The sequence below is a fragment of the Bactrocera dorsalis genome, chromosome 4 (assembly GCF_023373825.1).
Source record: "Bactrocera dorsalis isolate Fly_Bdor chromosome 4, ASM2337382v1, whole genome shotgun sequence".
NCBI classification, from domain to species: Eukaryota; Metazoa; Arthropoda; class Insecta; order Diptera; family Tephritidae; genus Bactrocera; species Bactrocera dorsalis.
Genome location: NC_064306.1, coordinates 65,281,057 through 65,303,672, shown reverse-complemented (window position 1 = coordinate 65,303,672; position 22,616 = coordinate 65,281,057). Strand labels below are relative to the sequence as shown.

At 39.1% G+C, this 22,616-nt stretch overlaps 1 protein-coding gene across 2 annotated transcripts in view; it reads right to left on the bottom strand.

Moving 5' to 3' along the window:
• Nucleotides 1-22,551, bottom strand: part of LOC105225207 (E3 ubiquitin-protein ligase HECW2) — a 39,364-nt gene extending 16,813 nt beyond the window's left edge. Inside the window, exons 1-5 of one of the 2 annotated variants that reach the window (XM_011203575.4) lie at nucleotides 21,476-22,551; nucleotides 20,155-21,411; nucleotides 19,598-20,083; nucleotides 18,711-19,531; nucleotides 18,462-18,628 (exon numbers count right to left, since the gene is read on the bottom strand). In XM_011203575.4, the coding sequence (XP_011201877.2) occupies nucleotides 18,462-18,628; nucleotides 18,711-19,531; nucleotides 19,598-20,083; nucleotides 20,155-21,411; nucleotides 21,476-21,923 (3,179 nt within the window). In that variant the 5' untranslated portion in view covers nucleotides 21,924-22,551. Of the gene's footprint in view, nucleotides 1-1,848; nucleotides 2,286-18,461; nucleotides 18,629-18,710; nucleotides 19,532-19,597; nucleotides 20,084-20,154; nucleotides 21,412-21,475 lie in introns of those variants that run through there. The other variant, XM_019989877.3, reaches the window with a different exon arrangement.
• Between the last annotated feature and the right edge of the window lie 65 nt (nucleotides 22,552-22,616).

The following is a 22,616-nucleotide window of genomic DNA, read 5'->3' as shown; positions in this document are numbered from 1 at the left end:
GGCGACATGCCTCGTTCTGAACGACCCTCAAACTCTTCAACTAACGAAAGAAGGATATTAGGCTTGAAAATCGTCAGGCAAGTGTTGAACAGGTTTTTTTGGATATGCTTAAATGTGCGAAATCCGATCCCACATTCATGGAAAGCATTATAACTACCGATGAAACATGGGTTTAAGAGTTTGACATGCAAACAGTCAATTATCATCGGAATGCAGGGGAAAAACCATCCGAAACCAAAAAAACTACGCGAAAGCCGCTCAAAAATCAAGATGATGTTCATTGGTTTTTCCAATATTCGTGATTTGGTCCATCATGAATTTGTTCCGGAAACAAGACGGTCAATAAGGAGTTCTTTTTGGCCGTATTGAGGCGTTCGCGTGAGAACATGCGTCGAAAACGGCCGGAATTGTGGAAGAAAAATTCATGGATTTTGCTTGGTGATAATGCACCATGCATCGAGCCATGACTGCGACCGAATTAAAAGCCAAAAACGCAATGACCACCATCGATCTACGTCCGTATTCACCAACTCCGTCTGATTTTTACTTGTTCCTCAAATTGAAATTGCCACTCCGTGGAACCCGTTTTCAGTCGATCGAAGAGAAAAAACAAAATTTGCTGAAGGAACTGGAGGTCCTCCCAAAGAGTGCTGCTGAAAAGTGTTTCGAGGACCGGAAAAATCATTGGTATAAGTGTATTACATCTGGAGAGGATTACTTTGAAAGCGACAAAATAAAAATTTATCAATAATTAAATATTATGTGTTTTATTTACAATTTTCGGATATTTTTTTGTGACAATGTATGGATTTATATAGACACGGAATAATCGGGAAATTTTGTTGTATTGAATTTTAAGAAGAATGAAGTCAAGGTAAAGGAAAACATTTCGATAGATCGGTCTTTTGGAATATTTTCTCGGGGCTCCTCTGACGACATTTTTCGGAAAAAGAGCTCAATTGTCCCTTCAAACTGGATGGTATTCTTTGATGACATTGAGGGGATACATGGGTGTACGGGTTTCAAGAAAAATTTTTTTTTTAATTGTTTTATTAAATTCTACAACACCTCCAGAATATTGTCTTAAATTTTTAAATTGATCCGAGTAAAAGTTCCGGAGATACATTCGTGAGAACTTATGCCCTCAACGCTAGCTAGGCTAAGTGCGCCGTCTTTAAACGCGTTTTTCTCGAAACTCAAGATTTCTCGAGAACTACTCAACCGATCTTTATGAAATTTTAAATCGGTTTTTGAGATACAATTCTTCAAGACTCGGACGAGGATTTGTTTTCGATAACAACTTTTCGAAAAAAATGTCGAGAAATTTTAATTTTTTTATAAAAATCTCTTCCAAAAATCTAATTTTAATTTATTTTTCGTTTATCCAAGTTCTAAGTTAAAATTTTAACTAAAACACGTATTTTTTCACTTTGGATGATCCTGTAAAGAGTTATCCTGCCAACGCGGGCACAACTTTTTTCCAAAAATTTCAGAATTTTTGTGTTAATAGTGTATGTTTGTAAGAATAAAAAATTCGAATAAAATATTTCATTTTTTATATGAGAAAAATTTTTTTAAAAAAGTTTGTTTTTTGCCCGAGAAAACCCATGTAACCCCTTAAAGTAAATTAAAACCTGTAATTACACACTTACTTATTTAAAAATTATATAAAATGCCTCTTCTAAAAAAATACACTTTTTAATAAAAAAAACTTCGAATTTTCACCACAAGAAGTAGCACCAAAAACTCGCCTCAATTACTTCAAAAAAATAATTACTCGCCACATAATCTTTAAAAAATATTTGCCAATTTATTTTTAGTTCTTATTGACAAAAAACAATTACGCACTGTTCACACAGGTTAACACTTGTACACACAACGCGACCACACTTAAAAATGTTTCATTTATTGTTTTTAAAAATTTACGCCAAACTCTTTGTTGTTTTTAATTTTGCTGTTCAAAAATTAACCATATGATTTTCACTATTTTCACAACGCGACGCAACAGTAACAAAACAAAACCTAACGCCGTCGAGGTCTCAAGAATTCTAAACGCACTAGAACAGTGCGCAGCGAACGTTATCTGGCGAACAGTTAGTTGGGAGTGTGCGCGCGCGAATCCAATTCGAATTTAAAATCACCAGGCGGTAGAACTCAGCCGGCGATCGATACCCAAGCCAAGCATGCGCTCGTAAATGTGTATGCATGTATGTGTGTGTGTATGTATGTGCGCTTGCACTCTGCTATGGCGTGTGGCATTCGCTGCTGCACACTAGCGCCCATGCCCATACCCATGCCCATGCCCAAGCCCAAGCCACTATAGCATGCCGCTTGTCGGCAAGCGTACGCGCCCCCCAAAGCACCCATACAAGCACGTCTATTTCACGAACGCTAAGCTATTATACAAATAACGCTCGTAAATAAGCAAATAAATAAATGTGGAAAAATAAGGCTGGTGAATGAGTGCTACTGTACGAGCGCCGCTGGTGATAAACGCCAGTTAGAAAGGCTTATTATTTAATTGCTTTAGTGCGGCAAGTAGTCACAGCTTGTTTCATAGCCGAAATGAGCTAATAAGCCAAACAAAATCAAGCGAAAACATACGCTTTGCAACTTGTCATAGTCATATTGAAGACACACACACACATTCACACATATGTACATACATATATATGTATGTATGTATGTGAATGTGTGGCGTTCGATTGGCTCAAAGTGCTCCTCAGTCAATCTGCAAATTAATAACAATACACGGCTTGTGTTCAGGCTCAAGGCACAAGTGCATGCATACTCACGGCTATACAAACAAACAGACATACATACATACATTCATCCACACATATGTATGTATGTATGTATATACATATATGCATTGTATGAGCAATTCTCAAAACGTTCGATACACCAAAAATTCTGAGTCATTTCTTCAACACTTAGTTTTCCATATGGAAGTATTATACATACACACATATGTATGTGCATACCAAACATTGTGTATCTACTTAAATGTACATATGTATGTTTGTGTGCTCGTAAATTATAAGTATTGTACAAATAATGGTACATGCATCAATTGTGATTAGAGTTTTTTGCAGCAGTCATTGAGGCAGCAAGCAATCATACAAGTATAATGTCATAATCATTCAGCAATTAGTTTTATTAAAAACATAAATAAACAAATAAAAAACATAAATCTATATGTAATTACAGGAGAATATACTGGCATATGATTACACCGATTTGCGAATACTTTCTTTATAGCTTCAGTATTCTATGAAAGCTAAAAACAATGCAGATATATCAATTCTAAGATAAAACCAGTAAGGAAGGGTTAAGTTTGGGTGCAACCGAACATTTTATACTCTTGCAACTAGCAAAAATCAAAGGCAGGGAAATACTTTAAGGGGTAAAACCAGTCATATAGAGTAAAGTCAACGGGATGTTCGAAAATCTTTATTTTAAGTATATGATTCAACCCATTTCAGACATACCATTATAAGAAAAGGACTATCTTAATTTAATGCTTAGTTATAACACTTATGTGTTTTCGGTTAATGGCGATTTGTGGGTGTGGCAGTGACCCGAATACGCCCATCTACGAAGGAACTTACATACAAAATTACATCGAGATATCTCAATTTTTGCTCAAGTTACAGCTTGCACGGACAAACGGACGAACAAACAGAGAGACAGTCAACCGAATTTCAACTTTCCTCGTCACTCTGATAAATATTTCTCGTCACTATATATAAATCACCCTATATCTATCTCGCGTTAGGTGAACAAATTCAGTAAATTCAACCATCAAGGATTGATATGCTAAATTTAGACCAGTCGAAATGAGCACCGAAGATGGTGAACACAGTGAACGCCCGAAATAGGTTGCTACCGAGGAAAACATCACGAAAGTCCTTGAAAGAATTTTTGATGATCGTAAAGTGAGTTATTTCAGATATCAGGCACTAAAAAGTTATGAACTGAACGTAAATCAAATCATTCACGTATATTAGGGCAAAGAGGGTGCCGCGCGAGCTCACTTTTGTCCAAAAATAAGTTGATAATTTGTAGCAGTGTTTGGAGATATTCAAACAAAATAAACTCGAGTTTTTGCGTCGATATGTGATAATGAATGAAACATGGCTCCAACATTTTACTCCGAACTCCAATTGACAGTCATCTGAGTGGACTGCAAATGATGAACCCGTTCCAAAGTGTGGTATACTCAACAGTCGGCTGGCAAAATATCCATGCATTGGGCTTCGAATTGCTTCCGCATCCACGGTATTCTAAAGATAAAGCCCCCAGCGACTATTTCCCTTAGATCTCAAAAGAAAACTGGCTGGGAAAAAATTTTCATCGAATGAAGAAGTGATCGCCGTAACTAGGAGCTACTTTGAAGCAAAAGACAGATCGTACTACAAAAATAGTATCGAAAAGTTTGAGTGTTGCTATAATCATTGCATCATCCTTGAATGGAGCTATGGTATGTTGAATAAAAAAAACGAATTTTGCCGAAAAAAGTGTTTTACTGTGGTCTGCCGTGAACTTTTCAATTGGCCTGTTATATATGTATATAGTTATAGGGTCTGCAAAATTGTTATGAGTGTGAATTATGCGACGAATTGAATTCCGAATATCTGTCCGTCAACGTGGCGATCTAGACATCCGTCAGCCATGCGGAAATCCATTCACCATTCTACAAGTACCAAGGTACAGGTTTTTATTGATACTCTGAAAAGGTTGAAATAAACATATTCTATTTAGATCACATCCCAACTCGACTTCTTTTGGAACATGGAAAATATATATGCCTCATTCTCTAGTGATAGGACTCTCAAGTCATTTTCAAGTGATATAATACATATTTTTTATAAAATATTTCCCACCAATGTAAAATATTTCTGGAGCTATACATACATATATCTGTCTTTACTTTTAAATTTTATGTATGAATATTATTATATTGTATGAATAAAGTTTAGCATAGAAACAGTGACCTACTACAAACACATGCGTATCTAAATATTTACTCATATTATATCTAACTCTACATTTATTTGCCGAAATACAGGTACGGACATGAAAATAAGAATGGAAATCGAGGTGTATAAAGTAACACTAACTTTTCGAAATAATTAGTTAATTATAAAATATTATGCATTTCAGGTTAATCCCCCAATATTCGAACTAGAAAATCTAGCAAAATTTTGAAGTCTTCAAAACTTTTTTGTTAGTAAAACTATTTTTTTTATCGGCAACCTGTACTACGGTTCTGATTGCCTCTCTGCCTCCCACCATCTCACTCTGAATATGAACTTCTTTAAAACAATAAAAAAACTCGAAATTTAATCTTAGGCAGGAAGAGTGGTTGTCCAACGACGCACATTAGCCTTTAGGAGGCTCATTGTGAAATCTCTGCGAATCAGATCCTCTCACTCTATTGTCTACGGTTTGAACTACCTCGTGCTTCCGATGAAGTTCATCGATACAAAAAGTTTTATCTACAACCTCCGAAACATCGTCAAGAAATCCTCGAACGATAGTTGCTATTCTTTTCGTATACAGAGTTTTACATTCCCCAAGATGTTTTATGGTATCATTTTCTTCTATACATTGTCAGCTTCTAGAATAGTCATTATATCCCGTCCGTAGTCTGCTAGCATGCCTGCTAATTAGACAGTGATCGGTTAGTACTCCTGCTGGAGTTCTTATGTCATTCTTTTAGAATTATAATAGACCGTATATGCGATCTATATTCCATTCCTGCCATTCTTGCCTGCTTGTTGAACAAGTAAGGGATTGCCTTCATCGAGACTCCGCTATATTTATAACATGTTTGTCGCTTAAATATCAACAAGCAGTTAGAGGCATATAAATTTCCTCTTTTCCAAAGTCTAATTGTAGGGTGGTGCCTGTTCTGAACAGTTCATCTGCTTCACAGTTACCAGGAATAACACTATGTCCTGGAACCCATTGCAAGCCAAGCTCATTGTCAAAACAAAAAATTCAATGCTGCGATCTCTCCATAAAAGCGATTTTGGTATCTAACTCACTTAAAAGACATCATCAACCAATTGATTATTTAGTTTGAACCCATCCGAATAGATGCTTATCCCTGCATTCCTGTCCACCTCGCCCCTTTTCCAATCTTCTCTGGAAGGGAAGGCATTATTGGAGACCGAATTTAAGTTCAGTGGTATTGAATAGGAGCGGGAACTTTCTAAGTAGAATGCCCCTTATTACAGGCGACTATTGGGAGAATTCCCCCAGTCTAAGAGCTGTCTTCGCTGCCAATTGCCTACAGAACAAGTTTTTTGGCAGTAAGTGTAAAATAACGTTTGGTGCTTCGGGTTGTTCTAAGAGTTCCACTGATGCATATACTAGCTGCTCTTTCTATGCTTTCCAAACGCCGTGCCGCGTATTTCTTTTCCTTTATTGGCCACCATACCAATAATCTAAATTTAATCTCAGACTAACCACTAAAGGTGACAAGATATTCGTACACATGCAAGTTGAAAAGTAGTCACTAGAATTGAATTCAGACGTTTTGTAGTTCGACCTAACCTACAACATGATATGTGTATAAATTATACAGCTCTCGGAATATGAAACAAAATTTTTTGCTGCTGATTAAACCAAAAAATGGCTTTGCTAGTGTTATAGTATTGAAGTATTTTTTGTTCCGATGATGTGACTCCAAGTTACTTCTTCCTGTACTCAGTCCTAAGGAAAACATCACCAAGGTCTGAGTCTTGGGAAAGCCAATATGTCTTTTACAAGGAAAATGGTGTCGAAAAATTGTGAGATCGCTATGTCTTTATCGCCCTGGTTCGCAATTATATGGAAAAATGTATCTTTAAATTGAAAACATAAATAATTAGCCGAACTATATCCATTTTTATACCCAACACTGTACATGTTTTAAGTATATACCTACAAACAGTGAAGAATTGTATAGATTTTTGACGACAAAAATTTGACACAACAATTATTTGCTCAAGCCGCATCTCTCATCCCACACACGCAAACGCATTTAAAGTGGGCAAATAAAAAACAATTAACTATTCATAACAGTAGATCCACCCATAATTTGCAGTGAATAGTATTAAAGTATTTACTTATGTACTTATATATACATACATACATACATATGTAGTTGCCGCAGTTTATTTAGTGACATATTTTTGGACAGACACGCGTAAGCGAATAGAAATGGGTGCTTGGGATGGATATTTGGTGTATAAACATCGAGATGATGTAAAACAGTTATCAAATTGTTCATTATCTTTAGGTATATACACATTTGAATAGAAAATTGGTTAGTTTTCTAGTATCAACCTGTGACAAGTTTTTATATGAGAAAATGCTGGTAGTGAGTCATCCTCTTTCTCCAGCAGACGGAGTACATATATACAAGTATAAGGCAGGCCGTCTTATGTCGAGCATAATAAAGATTTAATTGCAAAAATTTAATTTCGTCTAAGTGATATGCGCATCGCATTAATTTGTCATGCCAGACAATGCACGAACGTGTCTATGCGTAAGTAATACATACATACATACTTAATATAATCCGTAAAAATTAAAATGATAAAGCAGATGCATTTGCTTCACACCTGTTGACAGGCAATTAATTTAGTATTCAAAACATTTCCTACATCTTTCATATTTATATGCAAATTTCATTTATCCGTTAATTATGACAAAAAAGTCAAGTTTTTTTTTGTAAATACATATGTACATATATTTAGATATAGTTCCACTTGTGCTTAAATTTTTTATGGATTAAAAAGCAGGTGCCTACTTAGATAACATAACTGTAACATAAGGATGCTTAGGTTTGGTCGATGCTAACAGGCTGTGCAAACTGACGTTGAACAATACCAAAAGCTCCCTCAGCATCGAGAAGGACCTCTTCAAGCCGTTCGATTCCAAGCAAGACAAGGAGACTCTCTATCTTGTGACTTCTTCAATGTACTATTGCAGAAAATAATTCGAGCTGTAGAGCTCAATAGAGAAGATACAGTCTTCCATATGAGCGTACAGCTGCTGGCGTACGCTGATGATATTGATATCATTGAGCTCAACAACCGCGACGTTAGTTCTGCTTTCTCCAGGTCAATTCAGAAATAAAGCCCTCTCTTGACGAACAAAGACCAAATTCTAAAAGTCACTCAACATCCCCGTCCTGCTGTGTGGTGCAGAGGGATGGACAATGACAACATCTGATGAGTCGACTTTTCGAGTTTTCGAGAGAGAGCTTCTCCAGATGATTTATGAATCTTTAAGCATTGGCAACGGCGAATGCCGCAGTCAATGGAACGATGAGCTGTACGAGATATACGCCTACATTCACATAGTTCAGCGAATTAAAGTATGTATTTGAAAGCATTTCAGCTCTGAAAGTTTTCGACGCAGTACCCGCCGGGGGAAGCAGAGAAAAATGAAGACATCCACTCTGTTGGAAAGACCAGATGGAGAAGGACCTGGCTACTCTTGAAATCTCTAATTGGCGCCAAACAGCGAAAAGGCCTCCATGCCACTTTGCCAACTTGCGTCGGACAAATCCAAATAAAACTAAGCTAGTTTTTTTACCGAAAGCTGCAAAATCCCTAAGGTTACTTTCCCTTTATGAGTGCGGTCCTCTCAACTACTCTCTCTGAACTACTAGCTCTTAGCAAAGCCAACCTCTACGCAGTTATAGGTGTTCTAACTGGACGCTGTTCAATATGTTTACACGCGGTGCAGCTAAATATACTATAGAACAGTATTTGCCAAAACTCTATGGGGAAGGCAAGATAGAATCATATTGTCACTTTCTTCTTCAGATTGAAATATCTCCTTTGAAGCACTTAGCGAAGGGGCTGGGATTGATATTAACGCTTCGTCAATCTAGTATAATCTGGTGATCCACTTTTAGAAGTCTTTGGCTAACACAAAAAACAAATATCGGTCCAAGTGAGATCCGGCAAATTTGAATCATCCCTACGATCTAACCTAACTTAATCTATGTTTAACTACAAAACCCTCTCTTATTGTACCAGCTTGTTACATACATACATATGTCGACCTCAAACACTAAACCACAATTGATTCTCCAATATATGTCGTATACCTGTACTAAAGGGTGATTTTTTAAGAGCTTGATAACTTTTTTTAAAAAAAAAACGCATAAAATTTGCAAAATCTCATCGGTTCTTTATTTGAAACGTTAGATTGGTTCATGACATTTACTTTTTGAAGATAATTTCATTTAAATGTCCATTCGGAAAGTCCAATTTTGGGCAACTTTTTCGAGCATTTCGGCCGGAATAGCCCGAATTTCTTCGGAAATGTTGTCTTCCAAAGCTGGAATAGTTGCTGGCTTATTTCTGTAGACTTTAGACTTGACGTAGCCCCACAAAAAATAGTCTAAAGGCGTTAAATCGCATGATCTTGGTGGCCAACTTACGGGTCCATTTCTTGAGATGAATTGTTGTCCGAAGTTTTCCCTCAAAATGGCCATAGAATCGCGAGCTGTGTGGCATGTAGCGCCATCTTGTTGAAACCACATGTCAACCAAGTTCAGTTCTTCCATTTTTGGCAACAAAAAGTTTGTTAGCATCGAACGATAGCGATCGCCATTCACCGTAACGTTGCGTCCAACAGCATCTTTGAAAAAATACGGTCCAATGATTCCACCAGCGTACAAACCACACCAAACAGTGCATTTTTCGGGATGCATGGGCAGTTCTTGAACGGCTTCTGGTTGCTCTTCACCCCAAATGCGGCAATTTTGCTTATTTACGTAGCCATTCAACCAGAAATGAGCCTCATCGCTGAACAAAATTTGTCGATAAAAAAGCGGATTTTCTGCCAACTTTTCTAGGGCCCATTCACTGAAAATTCGACGTTGTGGCAGATCGTTCGGCTTCAGTTCTTGCACGAGCTGTATTTTATACGGTTTTACACCAAGATCTTTGCGTAAAATCTTCCATGTGGTCGAATAACACAAACCCAATTGCTGCGAACGGCGACGAATCGACATTTCACGGTCTTCAGCCACACTCTCAGAAACAGACGCAATATTCTCTTCTGTACGCACTGTACGCATTCGTGTGGTTGGTTTAATGTCCAATAAAGTAAACTGAGTGCGAAACTTGGTCACAATCGCATTAATTGTTTGCTCACTTGGTCGATTATGTAGACCATAAATCGGACGTAAAGCGCGAAACACATTTCGAACCGAACACTGATTTTGGTAATAAAATTCAATGATTTGCAAGCGTTGCTCGTTAGTAAGTCTATTCATGATGAAATGTCAAAGCATACTGAGCATCTTTCTCTTTGACACCATGTCTGAAATCCGTGATCTGTCAAACTCAAATCCTAACCTCAAAAAAATCACCCGTTACGATTAATAAAATGAAAAAATTATTGGCGGCATGGAAATTTCTTTTGAAATCTCTACTGATTACTTCAACTTCATCGATAAATTTAGATGCTTACAGGTTGCAACCACTAGATACACCTGTACACGCTTAGTAAGTGGGTAATCAAATTAGTGGTTATCATTTGAGAGATGAATAATCGGAAATATGCATTCATTATTTCATAATTTTCAGCAACAAGTTTATATCGAATGAGCCAACGACTGATAATTGTTTATTAGCTCACCGAGGGTGGAAATTAAAGCGAAATTAACCACGTATTTACATATTTATATATGTAAGTATGGGTATTTCAAATAAAGCGCTGTTTTAATTACAAATGTACACACATAGGTATTTTTATAACGGCACTCATGAATAATAATTATCTAGTAACCGCTAACACGCCCCCAAACGCCTGTGCAGCTGTGTATGTGTGTTTATAACTGCAAATCAACAAATTAAATCAAATTATATTTTTATACATACATATATAAATATATAAATACAAACATACATACATACGTTTTGCAGTTGCAGTTCAATAACCGAAAGCAATTACAACAATTAAGAATGTATTAGTGAAATTGTAAAAATACCATAAAATAATCTCAAATCATGAAACAATGATGTTGTTTGTTGCCCCCTCATAGGTAGACATACAACTAGCCACTGGCAAGCTCAAGGCCAACGAATCACCCGACCCGGACGGGATTCTTGCAGAAATCCTGAAAAAATCGCTTGACACAGCAGGAAAACTCGATGAAAGGCTATTTAACCCAGACTCGAAGCAGCTATCAACGAAGCTGGAGGATTTTCCCCTAGACAACATGGCTTTCGAGCCGGCAGATCAACTCTAGGAGCTATAAAATGCGTTAATGAATATGTAGAAGACGTACAGCGTAGACGACATAAATATAAAATAATAGTGTTGCTGGCGACTTTAGATGTCCGAAACGCCTTCAACAGCGCTAGTTGGGTGGAAATGATAGACGCTCTCGAAAAAAGCTTTAGAGTCCCCACTACCTCCGAGCTGTGGTGTGGAGCTACCTTAGTAACGGGTGAATTTTTTGAGGTTAGGATTTTCATGCATTAGTATTTGACAGATCACGTGGGATTTCAGACATGGTGTCAAAGAGAAAGATGCTCAGTATGCTTTGACATTTCATCATGAATAGACTTACTAACGAGCAACGCTTGCAAATCATTGAATTTTATTACCAAAATCAGTGTTCGGTTCGAAATGTGTTTCGCGCTTTTTTATCGACAAATTTTGTTCAGCGATGAGGCTCATTTCTGGTTGAATGGCTACGTAAATAAGCAAAATTGCCGCATTTGGGGTGAAGAGCAACCAGAAGCCGTTCAAGAACTGCCCATGCATCCCGAAAAATGCACTGTTTGGTGTGGTTTGTACGCTGGTGGAATCATTGGACCGTATTTTTTCAAAGATGCTGTTGGACGCAACGTTACGGTGAATGGCGATCGCTATCGTTCGATGCTAACAAACTTTTTGTTGCCAAAAATGGAAGAACTGAACTTGGTTGACATGTGGTTTCAACAAGATGGCGCTACATGCCACACAGCTCGCGATTCTATGGCCATTTTGAGGGAAAACTTCGGACAACAATTCATCTCAAGAAATGGACCCGTAAGTTGGCCACCAAGATCATGCGATTTAACGCCTTTAGACTATTTTTTGTGGGGCTACGTCAAGTCTAAAGTCTACAGAAATAAGCCAGCAACTATTCCAGCTTTGGAAGACAACATTTCCGAAGAAATTCGGGCTATTCCGGCCGAAATGCTCGAAAAAGTTGCCCAAAATTGGACTTTCCGAATGGACCACCTAAGACGCAGCCGCGGTCAACATTTAAATGAAATTATCTTCAAAAAGTAAATGTCATGAACCAATCTAACGTTTCAAATAAAGAACCGATGAGATTTTGCAAATTTTATGCGTTTTTTTTTTAAAAAAAGTTATCAAGCTCTTAAAAAATCACCCTTTATAATAACAGAAAAATGCTGTACCAAACTAGAGAGGGATCACGCCAGGAGCAGCACAAGGGTCTATTTTAAGCCCAGACTTGTGGAACATCGGTTATGACGCTATACAGAAACTCGAAATGCCAGACAAATCGTATATAATGGGTTACGCGGACGACATTGCAACAGTAATTACAGCAAGAGACACAGAAGAAGCGCGAGGAAAGCGTAATCAGGCCAAGATACGGACGCAAGCATGGCTCGACTCATACAACCTCGAACTCACTCCAAAAAAACAAAGCTTCTACTGCTAACAAATAAGCACATACCCTTCGATATAAGTATGCAAACGACTACGGATATTCTTAGGACACAAAAAGCAGTAAACTACCTAGGCGTAAGACTGGACCTCAGACTAACCTTCTGTGTACAAATCCAGCACGCCGCAAGAAAAGACAGCTAAGATCACCTCCTAACTGCACAGGCTAATGGCCAACTTTGGAGGCCGGCTGAGAAAAGAGAAAGCTCCTAATGTCGACGACAATCAGTGTCCTATTATACGGAGCTAAGATCTGGGGAGACGTGCTTAAAGGGTTTGTCCGGAAAGTAATAGGAGTGATTTTCTTCCGCCGCGGCTGTACTTCGGAGCGTGAGCGCACCGACTGGATTCGGTAGAGGGCGTTCCAAGCTAACGAACGGTGACCCGTCAATTGTCTCCGAACACCTGGAGAGTTAGGACAAACATTTTCGCGCGACGTGTTTCTGTGATTGGTGCAATCCGAAAATGCAGCTTCCGTTAGAGCAGAGGAACGCGATTAAATTCTGTTTGAAACTCGATAAATCAGCGACAGAGACGTTTGATATGATCAAGCAGGCTTACGCAGATGTTGCTTTAGCAAGAAGTGGTGTGTCTCGGTGGCAACAGGTCTTTTTGGAGGGCCGGGAAGAGGTCGCTGATGAATGAGCAAATACAAAGTGCTCGTTGTCTTTTTTGACATCAAAGGCATCGTCCAACATGAATTTGTTCCTCCTGGACAAACCGTCAACGTCAAGTTTTACGTGGAAGTCCTCAAGAGACTCAAAAGGAGGGTCAATCGGCTATGACAACGATTGGAAGTTGCACCGCATCACACAATCTTTCTTGTGAATAGCTACCTAACTAAGGCCGGCAACCCAATGCTTTTGCAGCCGCCCTACAGATCAGATGTGACCCCCGGATTTTTTTTGTTTCCTTGTCTGAAAAGGTCATAGAAAGGTAAGCGTTTTGAGACGACAGAGAGGATCCAAGCAGTATACACCTCGGTTCTCACGGCTATTCCGGAGAATGCCTTCCGGGACGCCTTCAATGCTTGGAAATCGCACTGCATCGACGCAGAAGAAGCCTATTTTAAAAGTTATTAAAGAATTGTAACGATTGATTCAAATAATTTTTTTTTAAATCGACTCAGTCCTATTACTTTCCGGACAAACCCTAAATATTACTACCGATGTTACAAACTTAATAAACCCCTTTTCGTGGCATAAAAATTAAGCTGCAGCATTAGTAGGCATGTGATACATGGACGTCATTCTTCCTATTTTGCAAAGATATTCAATTTACATATCTTCGCAATATCAAATGACGTATGTATATGTCTCACGTGCCTACTAATGCTGCAACTTAATATTTTGGAAATTATTTTACTTTGTTTTTACACCATACATATTACACATATGTATGTATGTATGCATATAGTATTGCGAAGATATAAAATGACGTCTATTTATATACGTGTTTCTATTTTTAATGCCGATATGCTAATTGTTTTATAGCGGCTAAAAGCATATACTAAGAAATCAATCAGTTAATGTGAAGCCGTCAAAAGATTTCACAATCAAACAGCTATTATTATATATATTCCCGTTAAATAACAGCATCTGAATATTGGCTCTAATGGCAGGTGAAATGATGCAGTGCTCTTAATTAGTGTCAAGCAATCAACTGATAGGCGAGAGCCACCCAGAACCACCGCCCCTGATATATTAATTTCGAAATTATAAACAAATGATTTGTGTATAAATTATAACGACACTACGGAGCCCTTTTACAACTATTTACGAAATGCAGGTGAATAAATAATTAATACAAATTGATTCACTTTTTCCTAAACTAGATCGCAATTTGCATAATAATTTCAAAAGAAAGGAATGCAGTCGTTAAGGTACCGACCAATTATCAAAGGGATCGACTGCATTTTAAAGGGAATTGATCAGATGAAATTAACTTACAAGCTAGTGATTAAAATTTCAAGCTCCTTACGTACAGCGGCAACCGAAACCATTGCTATTCCGAAAAGGGAGTGCCGTGTGGCAGCGGAGAGAAAACAGGCTGCCTACCTCACAACGTTACAATCGACCACAACACGTGCGGGATGGGATAGATACCGAGAGTTGAAAAGGGAAGCGAGCCGCATTTGCAAAAAAAAAAAAACAAGAAAGAGGCCGAAATTCGTGAGTATGAAGAGCATAACAAGCTGGCCGACAGCGATAATACTGAAATATTCTACGAAATGAACCCGAGTCCCCAATCGATGACGATGAAACAGATGTGCCACTGCCCTACTATGGTGAGGTTCGAATAGCAACTAACCGTCTGAAGAACAACAAAACGGTGGGGTAAGATGGATTGCCGGCCGAGCTATTCAAATATGGCGGCGAAGAGCTGATAAGGAGCATGTATCAGCTTCTTTGTACAATGTGGTCGGACGAAATCATGCGCGACGATTGGAATTTAAGTGTGCTCTGCTCAATCCATACAAAGGTAGACCCCACAATCTGCGCCAACTACCATGGGGTAAACCTCCTCACCATCGCATATAAGGTTTTATCGAGCATATTGTGTGAAAAAATAAAGCCAACCGTCAGCAAACTGATTGAACCATATCAGTGTGGCTTTAGGCCTGGAAAACCAACAACTGTTCAGATATTCACTATGCGCCAAATCTTTGAAAAGACCAGTGAAAAGAGAATCGACACTCAGCATCTCTTCGTCGATTTCAAAGCAGCTTTCGACAGCACGAAAAGGAGCTGCCTTTATGCCGCGATATCTGAATTTGGTATCCCCGCAAAACTAATATGTGTAAATTGATGTTGAGCAATACCAAGAATTCCAACAGGATTGGGAAGGACCTCTCCGAGCCGTTCGATACTAAACGGGACAATTAGATCTGCTTTCTCAAGACTGGATAAGGAAGCGAAGCAAATGCGTCTGGTAATGAAGGAGGGCAAGACGAAATATCTATCACTCGCGACTTGGCTACTACGTCACTGTTGACAGTCGTAGATAACTTCGGCTATCTTGGAACCAGTATTAACACCAACAATAATGTGAGGCTCTAAATCCAACGCAGAATAACTCTTACCAATAGGTGCTACTTTGGACTGAGTAGGCAATTGAGAGGTAAAGTACTCTCTCGACGAACAAAGACCAAATTACCCAAGCAGCTCATAATCCCCGTCCTGCAAATGCATGGACGATAACAACATCTGATGATGAGTCGACCGTACGAGCTTTCGAGAGAAAGGTTCTGCGGAAGATTTAGGATCCTTTACGCATTAACAACCTCGCATACCGCAATTGATAGAACGATGAGCTGTACAAGATATAAGAGGACATTGACATAGTTCAGCGAACTAAGAAAAAGCAGCAAAGCTGGCTAGGTCATGACGTCCGGTTGGATAAAAACACTCCAGCTCTGAAAGTATTGGAAGCAGTACCCACAGCGTGAGGAGAGAAAAAGGAAGACATCCACCCTGTTGGAAAGACCAGAAGGAGAAGGACCTGGGTACACTTGGAATCTCCAATTGCCGCCAAGCAACGAAAAGAAGAAACGATTGCCGCGCTGTTGTAAACTCGGTTATAACCGCGTAAGTGGTGCCTACGCCAGTAAAGAAGAAAAGGTTGCAATATTTTCAGACACTACAACAAAAGTTCAAGATTTTCGCAAAATTTCCTAATCGCCTTAGAAATTAACTGGCGCTTCTGTTTTCATTAACGCTGTGCCATAGCCAATTGAACAATAAAATTTGCTATAAAAAACTGAATACAGAGGTACACACCTTCTTCAAATACATTGACTGCTGAAAGAGCATTGACCTAACTGAAAACACTTTATATTGCAGCTACTAGATATATATATGTATATATACATAGATATCTACAAATGCATATGGATAATTAGCTAATGACTGCAATAATAATGGAAAGTATCGCAATTGTAAATATTAATCGCAATGACTAATAATATTTGGCATTTAGTGGAAGTTTTTACCCAACCTTGTTAGGTGAATAGACAACCTTGCCACTTAAGTTTAGCCATAACATACTTAAAGCGAAATCATTCATGCAGGACCAACACTTAATTAATGACGGCTCTTTGAGCTGCGCGCACGACCACGACGTGCCAAAGCTGCGCTGCAGAGGAGTACACCAACAAGCGTGCAAGCGAGCTTTGATCTTGAACGTTTGCGAAAATCGGAAAGCTATGTTAATTACGGCGAACAGGAAGTTCATGCAGCTAAAGCTCACAGCCTTGTTTTGTGGTAAGATTTTGTTGTGCCATTAAGGCAGTTAAACAGATTAATTGAGCGGAAAAAATGAAATGCTTGTACTTGGGGCCATTCGAGTGAAGCTGACAGCATCTTGTAATTGATTTTGATTTAGATAAAAACTATTGCGGTGACATTTTAAATAAAAAGCGTGGGAAACAATAGATTTAGATTGGTTATTAAGTGAGTTCCATTAGATATGCAAATGGGAAGTGGCATCGAACGACCTTCTTATAATCGAAATGATGGAAAGCGATTTAATTCGAAGTTATGGAAGTAAATTCAACGACTTATGTATATATAGGGTGACGCTTTAGTGATATTAAATTGCCTAGAGGTACGTAGGCTGCTATATATATATCTCTGACGTAGGCAACACTAAGTGTTGCCAGGTGCAATCTGACATTTCCATTGGAAAGTTTGACATTTTTTAGCATAACATCACTCAGAACGTTTTGTCATTTAATCGTGAATTGTTTTATTTACAGGGAATTAAAAAATTCATCTCGGCCAAAAATGGAATTAACTCGTGAACATTTTCGTGCGATCATTTTTCACAACTTTCGACGTGGATTATCACGACAAGAGTGCATCGATGAACTAAAATCTTTGTATGGCTATGAAGCACCATCCTATAGCACTGTGAAAAACTGGTACAACGAATTCAAACGTGGCCGACGCTCGCTCAAAGACGAATTCCGTGAAGGTCGTCCAAAAACAGCCGTTGTGCCAGAAAACATCGATGCCGTACGTGAACTGATAATGCAAGACCGTCATGTAACATACCTTCAGATAGATAGTGTGGATTGGTGTAAAGAAATGCTGAAAAAATACGATCGCGGTGCTTCAAAAGACGTTTATAAGATCGTCACAGGTGACGAATCATGGATCTATGCGTATGAGCCCGAAACAAAACAGCAATCGACCGTGTGGGTCTTCCAAGACGAGCCAAATCCAACGAGAAAAAAAAAAAAAAAACATTTTCGTTGATAAATATGCCTATTTTCATTATCAGGCCAGAATATATGTATATAGCAGCCCTCGTATTTATATATTTAAAAGTATATAGACGTATGTGTATTTTAGTGGAGACTTAAATTGTTGTCTCAGAAGTAAAGTTTGGGAAATCATAACGGATTTGAGTGAAATTAGCTCGATATATACGCCAAAAGTAGCTGTAGTCTTCGTGACCCTAAACGATCGAAAAAAAGGAACCTAGATAAATGGCAGAAGCTTAGGAATAGGAGTATAATAAAAAATATTGAGATAGGTTTATTATGACGGAGATGTGCGAGGATAGATTGGACTTTAACCTCGAAAAAGAACACGAATGTAGCCGCGTAGATCTCAAGCAGCAACTGAGTGTTTCAAACGCTATGGATAATAATGTAACACCACAGTTTATATTTCTTGCTTGGTATTATTAAAATGTTGTTGAATAGCCTGACATAACCTACAATTACGAAACAATTACAAATAACTCACCTTAACAAAATAGTCAGCTGCAAATCGTGAGCTAACCTCTCCAACGCCGGTACACCTTCTACACGTAGAATATTAATTTTCTCACGCAAGGAACGTGAAACTGTATTCTGACCATGTCGCTCACGTAAGATTTCCAAAATATTCGGTTGACGCAAAAACGCGATAACCTAAAACACAAAATTCAAAAAAAATAAATAAAAAGTACAAAAAAAAATATAAATTTGTATACGCTATTTTCTAGAAACTTACCTTTTCATTATAAGCTACAGGCACCTCGTTGTATTGCTCATAACTGCTAGCGCCGCCAGTGGCGCCACGCAAGGCACCATTCGGGCCGGTGCGTACAGTGCTTGGCGGCCTGGGCGGTGGCAGTGGCGGTACTCCCGACGCCGAAATACAATTGCCGTCGAGCGCATCGTATTGGAAATTATGATGATGTTGTGGTTGCTGGTGTGGATGGTGAGCGTGCGGGAAATGTGCTGAGAGTTGTGGCGATTGATGGGAAAGCAACTGATGCCTTTGACGTACGACACGTGCGCTTTCAATGGGCAAACGTGGATCCATGAACGAGGTTTTACGATTATTGTGATCGATGAAAAACTGTTTACCCGACTGATCGAGTTTAGTCTCCCAGCAAGAGGGCAAGTCTCGATTGAGCTGTGCGAATGTATTTACCAGCGCCACCAGATCTTTATTATATTGATAGCGTTGAAAGCATTGGGGATCGCGGCGTATACGTATAATCATGTGTTTTAGTGCCGGATTGCGATTATATATCGATAATGCATCCTCATTTGTGTGTAACATGGAATAAAAGTCGGGACGACAGAGCATCACAACAGCTGGATGCACAGAAAGACTGAGATTTTGTAGATTACCTAAATTATTACTATTTCCCGCGTTTGGACTACTGTGCATGGAATTTGGGTATTGATTGGCAGTGTTATTACATGCGGCATTATCGCTCACACTGTAAGCGGAGGCATTCGAGAGACGATTATCACTGGTAATTGTGCGTCGAATGGACTGATAGCGTCTGTCCAATTGTTGGCGATGATGGTGCTCACGTCCTGTAAAGAAGATGTGAAAGGAATGAATGTTAAAATCCAAACTACGTGTCTACAAGTTAAACTCACCAGCGCCATTTAGAGTTGCGCCGCCATTCGTACCAGGACGCTGCCACGAGGTTGTGCGTGTCGTATGATCAATATAGAAAATACGTCCATGGCTATCCATACGCGCTTCCCAAGCGGGCGGTAATGGTTCGGTGGCCGACTCACCTTCACCGAAAGCCGAACTTCCACGAAGAAAGCCGGCAGCAGCACCACGTTCCGGTATGGATGGTAGACGTGTGCTGCATGCTTCATTTGCTGTACCATTTGTATCGGCAGTTTCTACTAAGCCACCATCAATGGCGTGGTGTTCTGTGACACCACCAATTCCCGTACCAATTGCAATCGGTGGGGACTTTGGCATTGCCGACAAGTTGTAATCCATTTGATTGCACGTCGTACCGGTTAACGCAGTGTCCATTGATGCTGCCAATGCGGAGGTGTTGGATTGTAGTCGTTGATGGCGACGAGCATGGTGTGTGGGTGTCGGTGGACATACGAGATTTGCGCCTATTTTGTTTCAAATGACACACAAGTTAAACACACTCTTAGAAATTTAATTAAAAGTCAAAGAAACTTACCGACACCACCGCCAACTCGTTTTAATAACCTTTGTTGCGGGCGTATATGAGTAGCAGGCGATGATGGTCCGCTTCCCAAATTGGAACTGAATTTAAATTGAGTCTGAGGAGTTGGTGGAGAACTGGTTTCAGGGCTTAAATTTAAGTCCAATGGCGAGGCACTCCGTGAGGAACATCCCGAAGGTGGACTGCGTTGACGTTTTGGGGAGAGCAAAAGGCGTGGCGAATGTGTGCCACCAACTGCTAAATCATCGTAATTAAGCGCATTACAAGCTACAGGACCCTTTCCATTCGACATGACGCGTGTTAGTGGTCGATGCTGGCGTATGTGTGGAAATTGATTTGCAGTCGTTGCATTGGTTACGTTCGAACTTGAGTTATCTTTAACAGGAAATGTTGGAAATTCATAAGTTTCCGAAGCAGGCACCTTCTTTGTGGTAATCGTATTTATATAACTATCTGGGCCAATCTTTTTCTTAATTAAGGGCTTAAATTTCACGGGAGTTTGATTGATTGTGCCCGAGGGCAAATCATATTGCGGGCTGGTGGATGTAGGAGGGCCATTGTTAAGGAGTAGTAAAGGAGAATTATTTGCACTACTTGTAGCGCTACTAAAGCCTTCAGCTGAGCTGCACCCAATAGCACCAAAGCTATCCATCTTCTCATCAATATCAAGTATATCAAACTTGAAAACATCGCTTTGCATATTTAAGTCTTTGCCCAGTGCCTTGGGCGGCCACGAACGCTCCAAGGGTCTGTGTTGTGGCTGACGTAGATGCTTTTGTCTGCGTTGCACTGACTTATTAATGGAGTTCGGTTGAAAAGCAGCGGCAGCACCAAGCAAACTTTCGACAGCTGCCTCTTCATCATCTACTACAAGGATGTCATCTTCTACTTCATAAACCGTCTCGGCCGGTACCGTTTCATAACATTCACGTGCAACCCATAAATTGAGATTTTCTGTACCAGCTACTCCTGATGACAGCGGTGCCGTTGGTGATTTTTGGCTTTGGGATTTTATTTTTTTCTTGGCACCACTTTGTGGTGTAGAATCATTACTTTGCGGTGAAAGAGTCCAGGATTTACGTCTGGCACCACCACCAACACTACCACTATCGCTGTGTGAATTTGTTGGCGAAAGCGTAGCAGTTGCTGGAGTTTCACACGATTTGGTTGTGAGCAAAGTCTGCTGACGTTGTTTCTGTTGTTGATCATCAGGCATAATTGTGTGATTTATTTTGTTAAAGTCTTTCAGATCTGAAATCGTATAAAGATGTATATTAAATTTTAATTGTTATTTTTATTATATAATGAAACCTACTTTTAGTCCTTTTCGGACGTGTTGCTGTATTTTCATCAATAAAAATATTATCTTTGTCTTTCATGTTTTCCTTCTGCGGATCTCCACGCAAACTGCACTCGGTATCAACGAGAACATCATCGTGAATCACATTCGTTGTATGCGCTCCCGACGGCGCAGCGGATTCAGTGTCAATAACATCTGTCGCCTGCGGTAAACAATGTGCACCCTCGATCTCTTCGGCATCCTCCTCAAAACTTTGCATTGTTTTGTTTACAGATGTGACGTCATTCGTTATTTTAAGAGTGTCTAAGCAAAGATCCGGTTCACTGACTGCCTCATAAAACGTGTTACTCTCTTCTTCATCGCCCCCATCGTCGTCATCTCCCATTCCACGACCGTTGGTACGACCTTTACCGCTATTACCACCCTCCCCGTTCGCTTTGTAACCCATATCTGCAGCCAACATGCACAATTCTTCAATAGTTGCTATTTTATTATTTGCCTGTCACGCCGGTATTGCATTTAACCATGTAGCTCATGAATATCGGCTCCGCACGCTGCAAATGCACGTTTTTTAGCCATTTGTTTTGCTCGCGCTATTCTTCTCACAATTCTCACACAAGTTTATTTGTTCTCTTCAAACTCGTTCTGTTCCGCACATATTCACCCGCTATCCTCTTCACTACTTTGTTTCCAACGATCATACGACAGAATGTAAATTTATAGATTTTTCTAGTTGGACTAATTTAATTAAACTTCCATGCTTAATTATAAAAATCATATTTGTTATCTTCCAATATGTTATTGATTATATAGGGAGTCCTAATCATATGTTTCTTTAATCAGTGCAGCAGTTTTCACTTTTTTTGTCACACTTTCTACAACTACTTCCGCATAAAAATTTTCTCAATCATTTGCAATAGATTTTCTTAATTTTCTTATTTATAAATCAATTATTTCACACATTATTATGACTCAACACTTGCATGGAATGTTTATTAACAATTATATAATATGTTTTTAAATAAATCACACTTTTTCACGTAATATTTTTGATTTTTCATAGAAGCATTGCCGAAACTTTCTTTAATAACATAAAAATAGTAAGGTTGTTGCTCAACATCATTTAAGCATAAACTAAAACACAGCATGAACCATA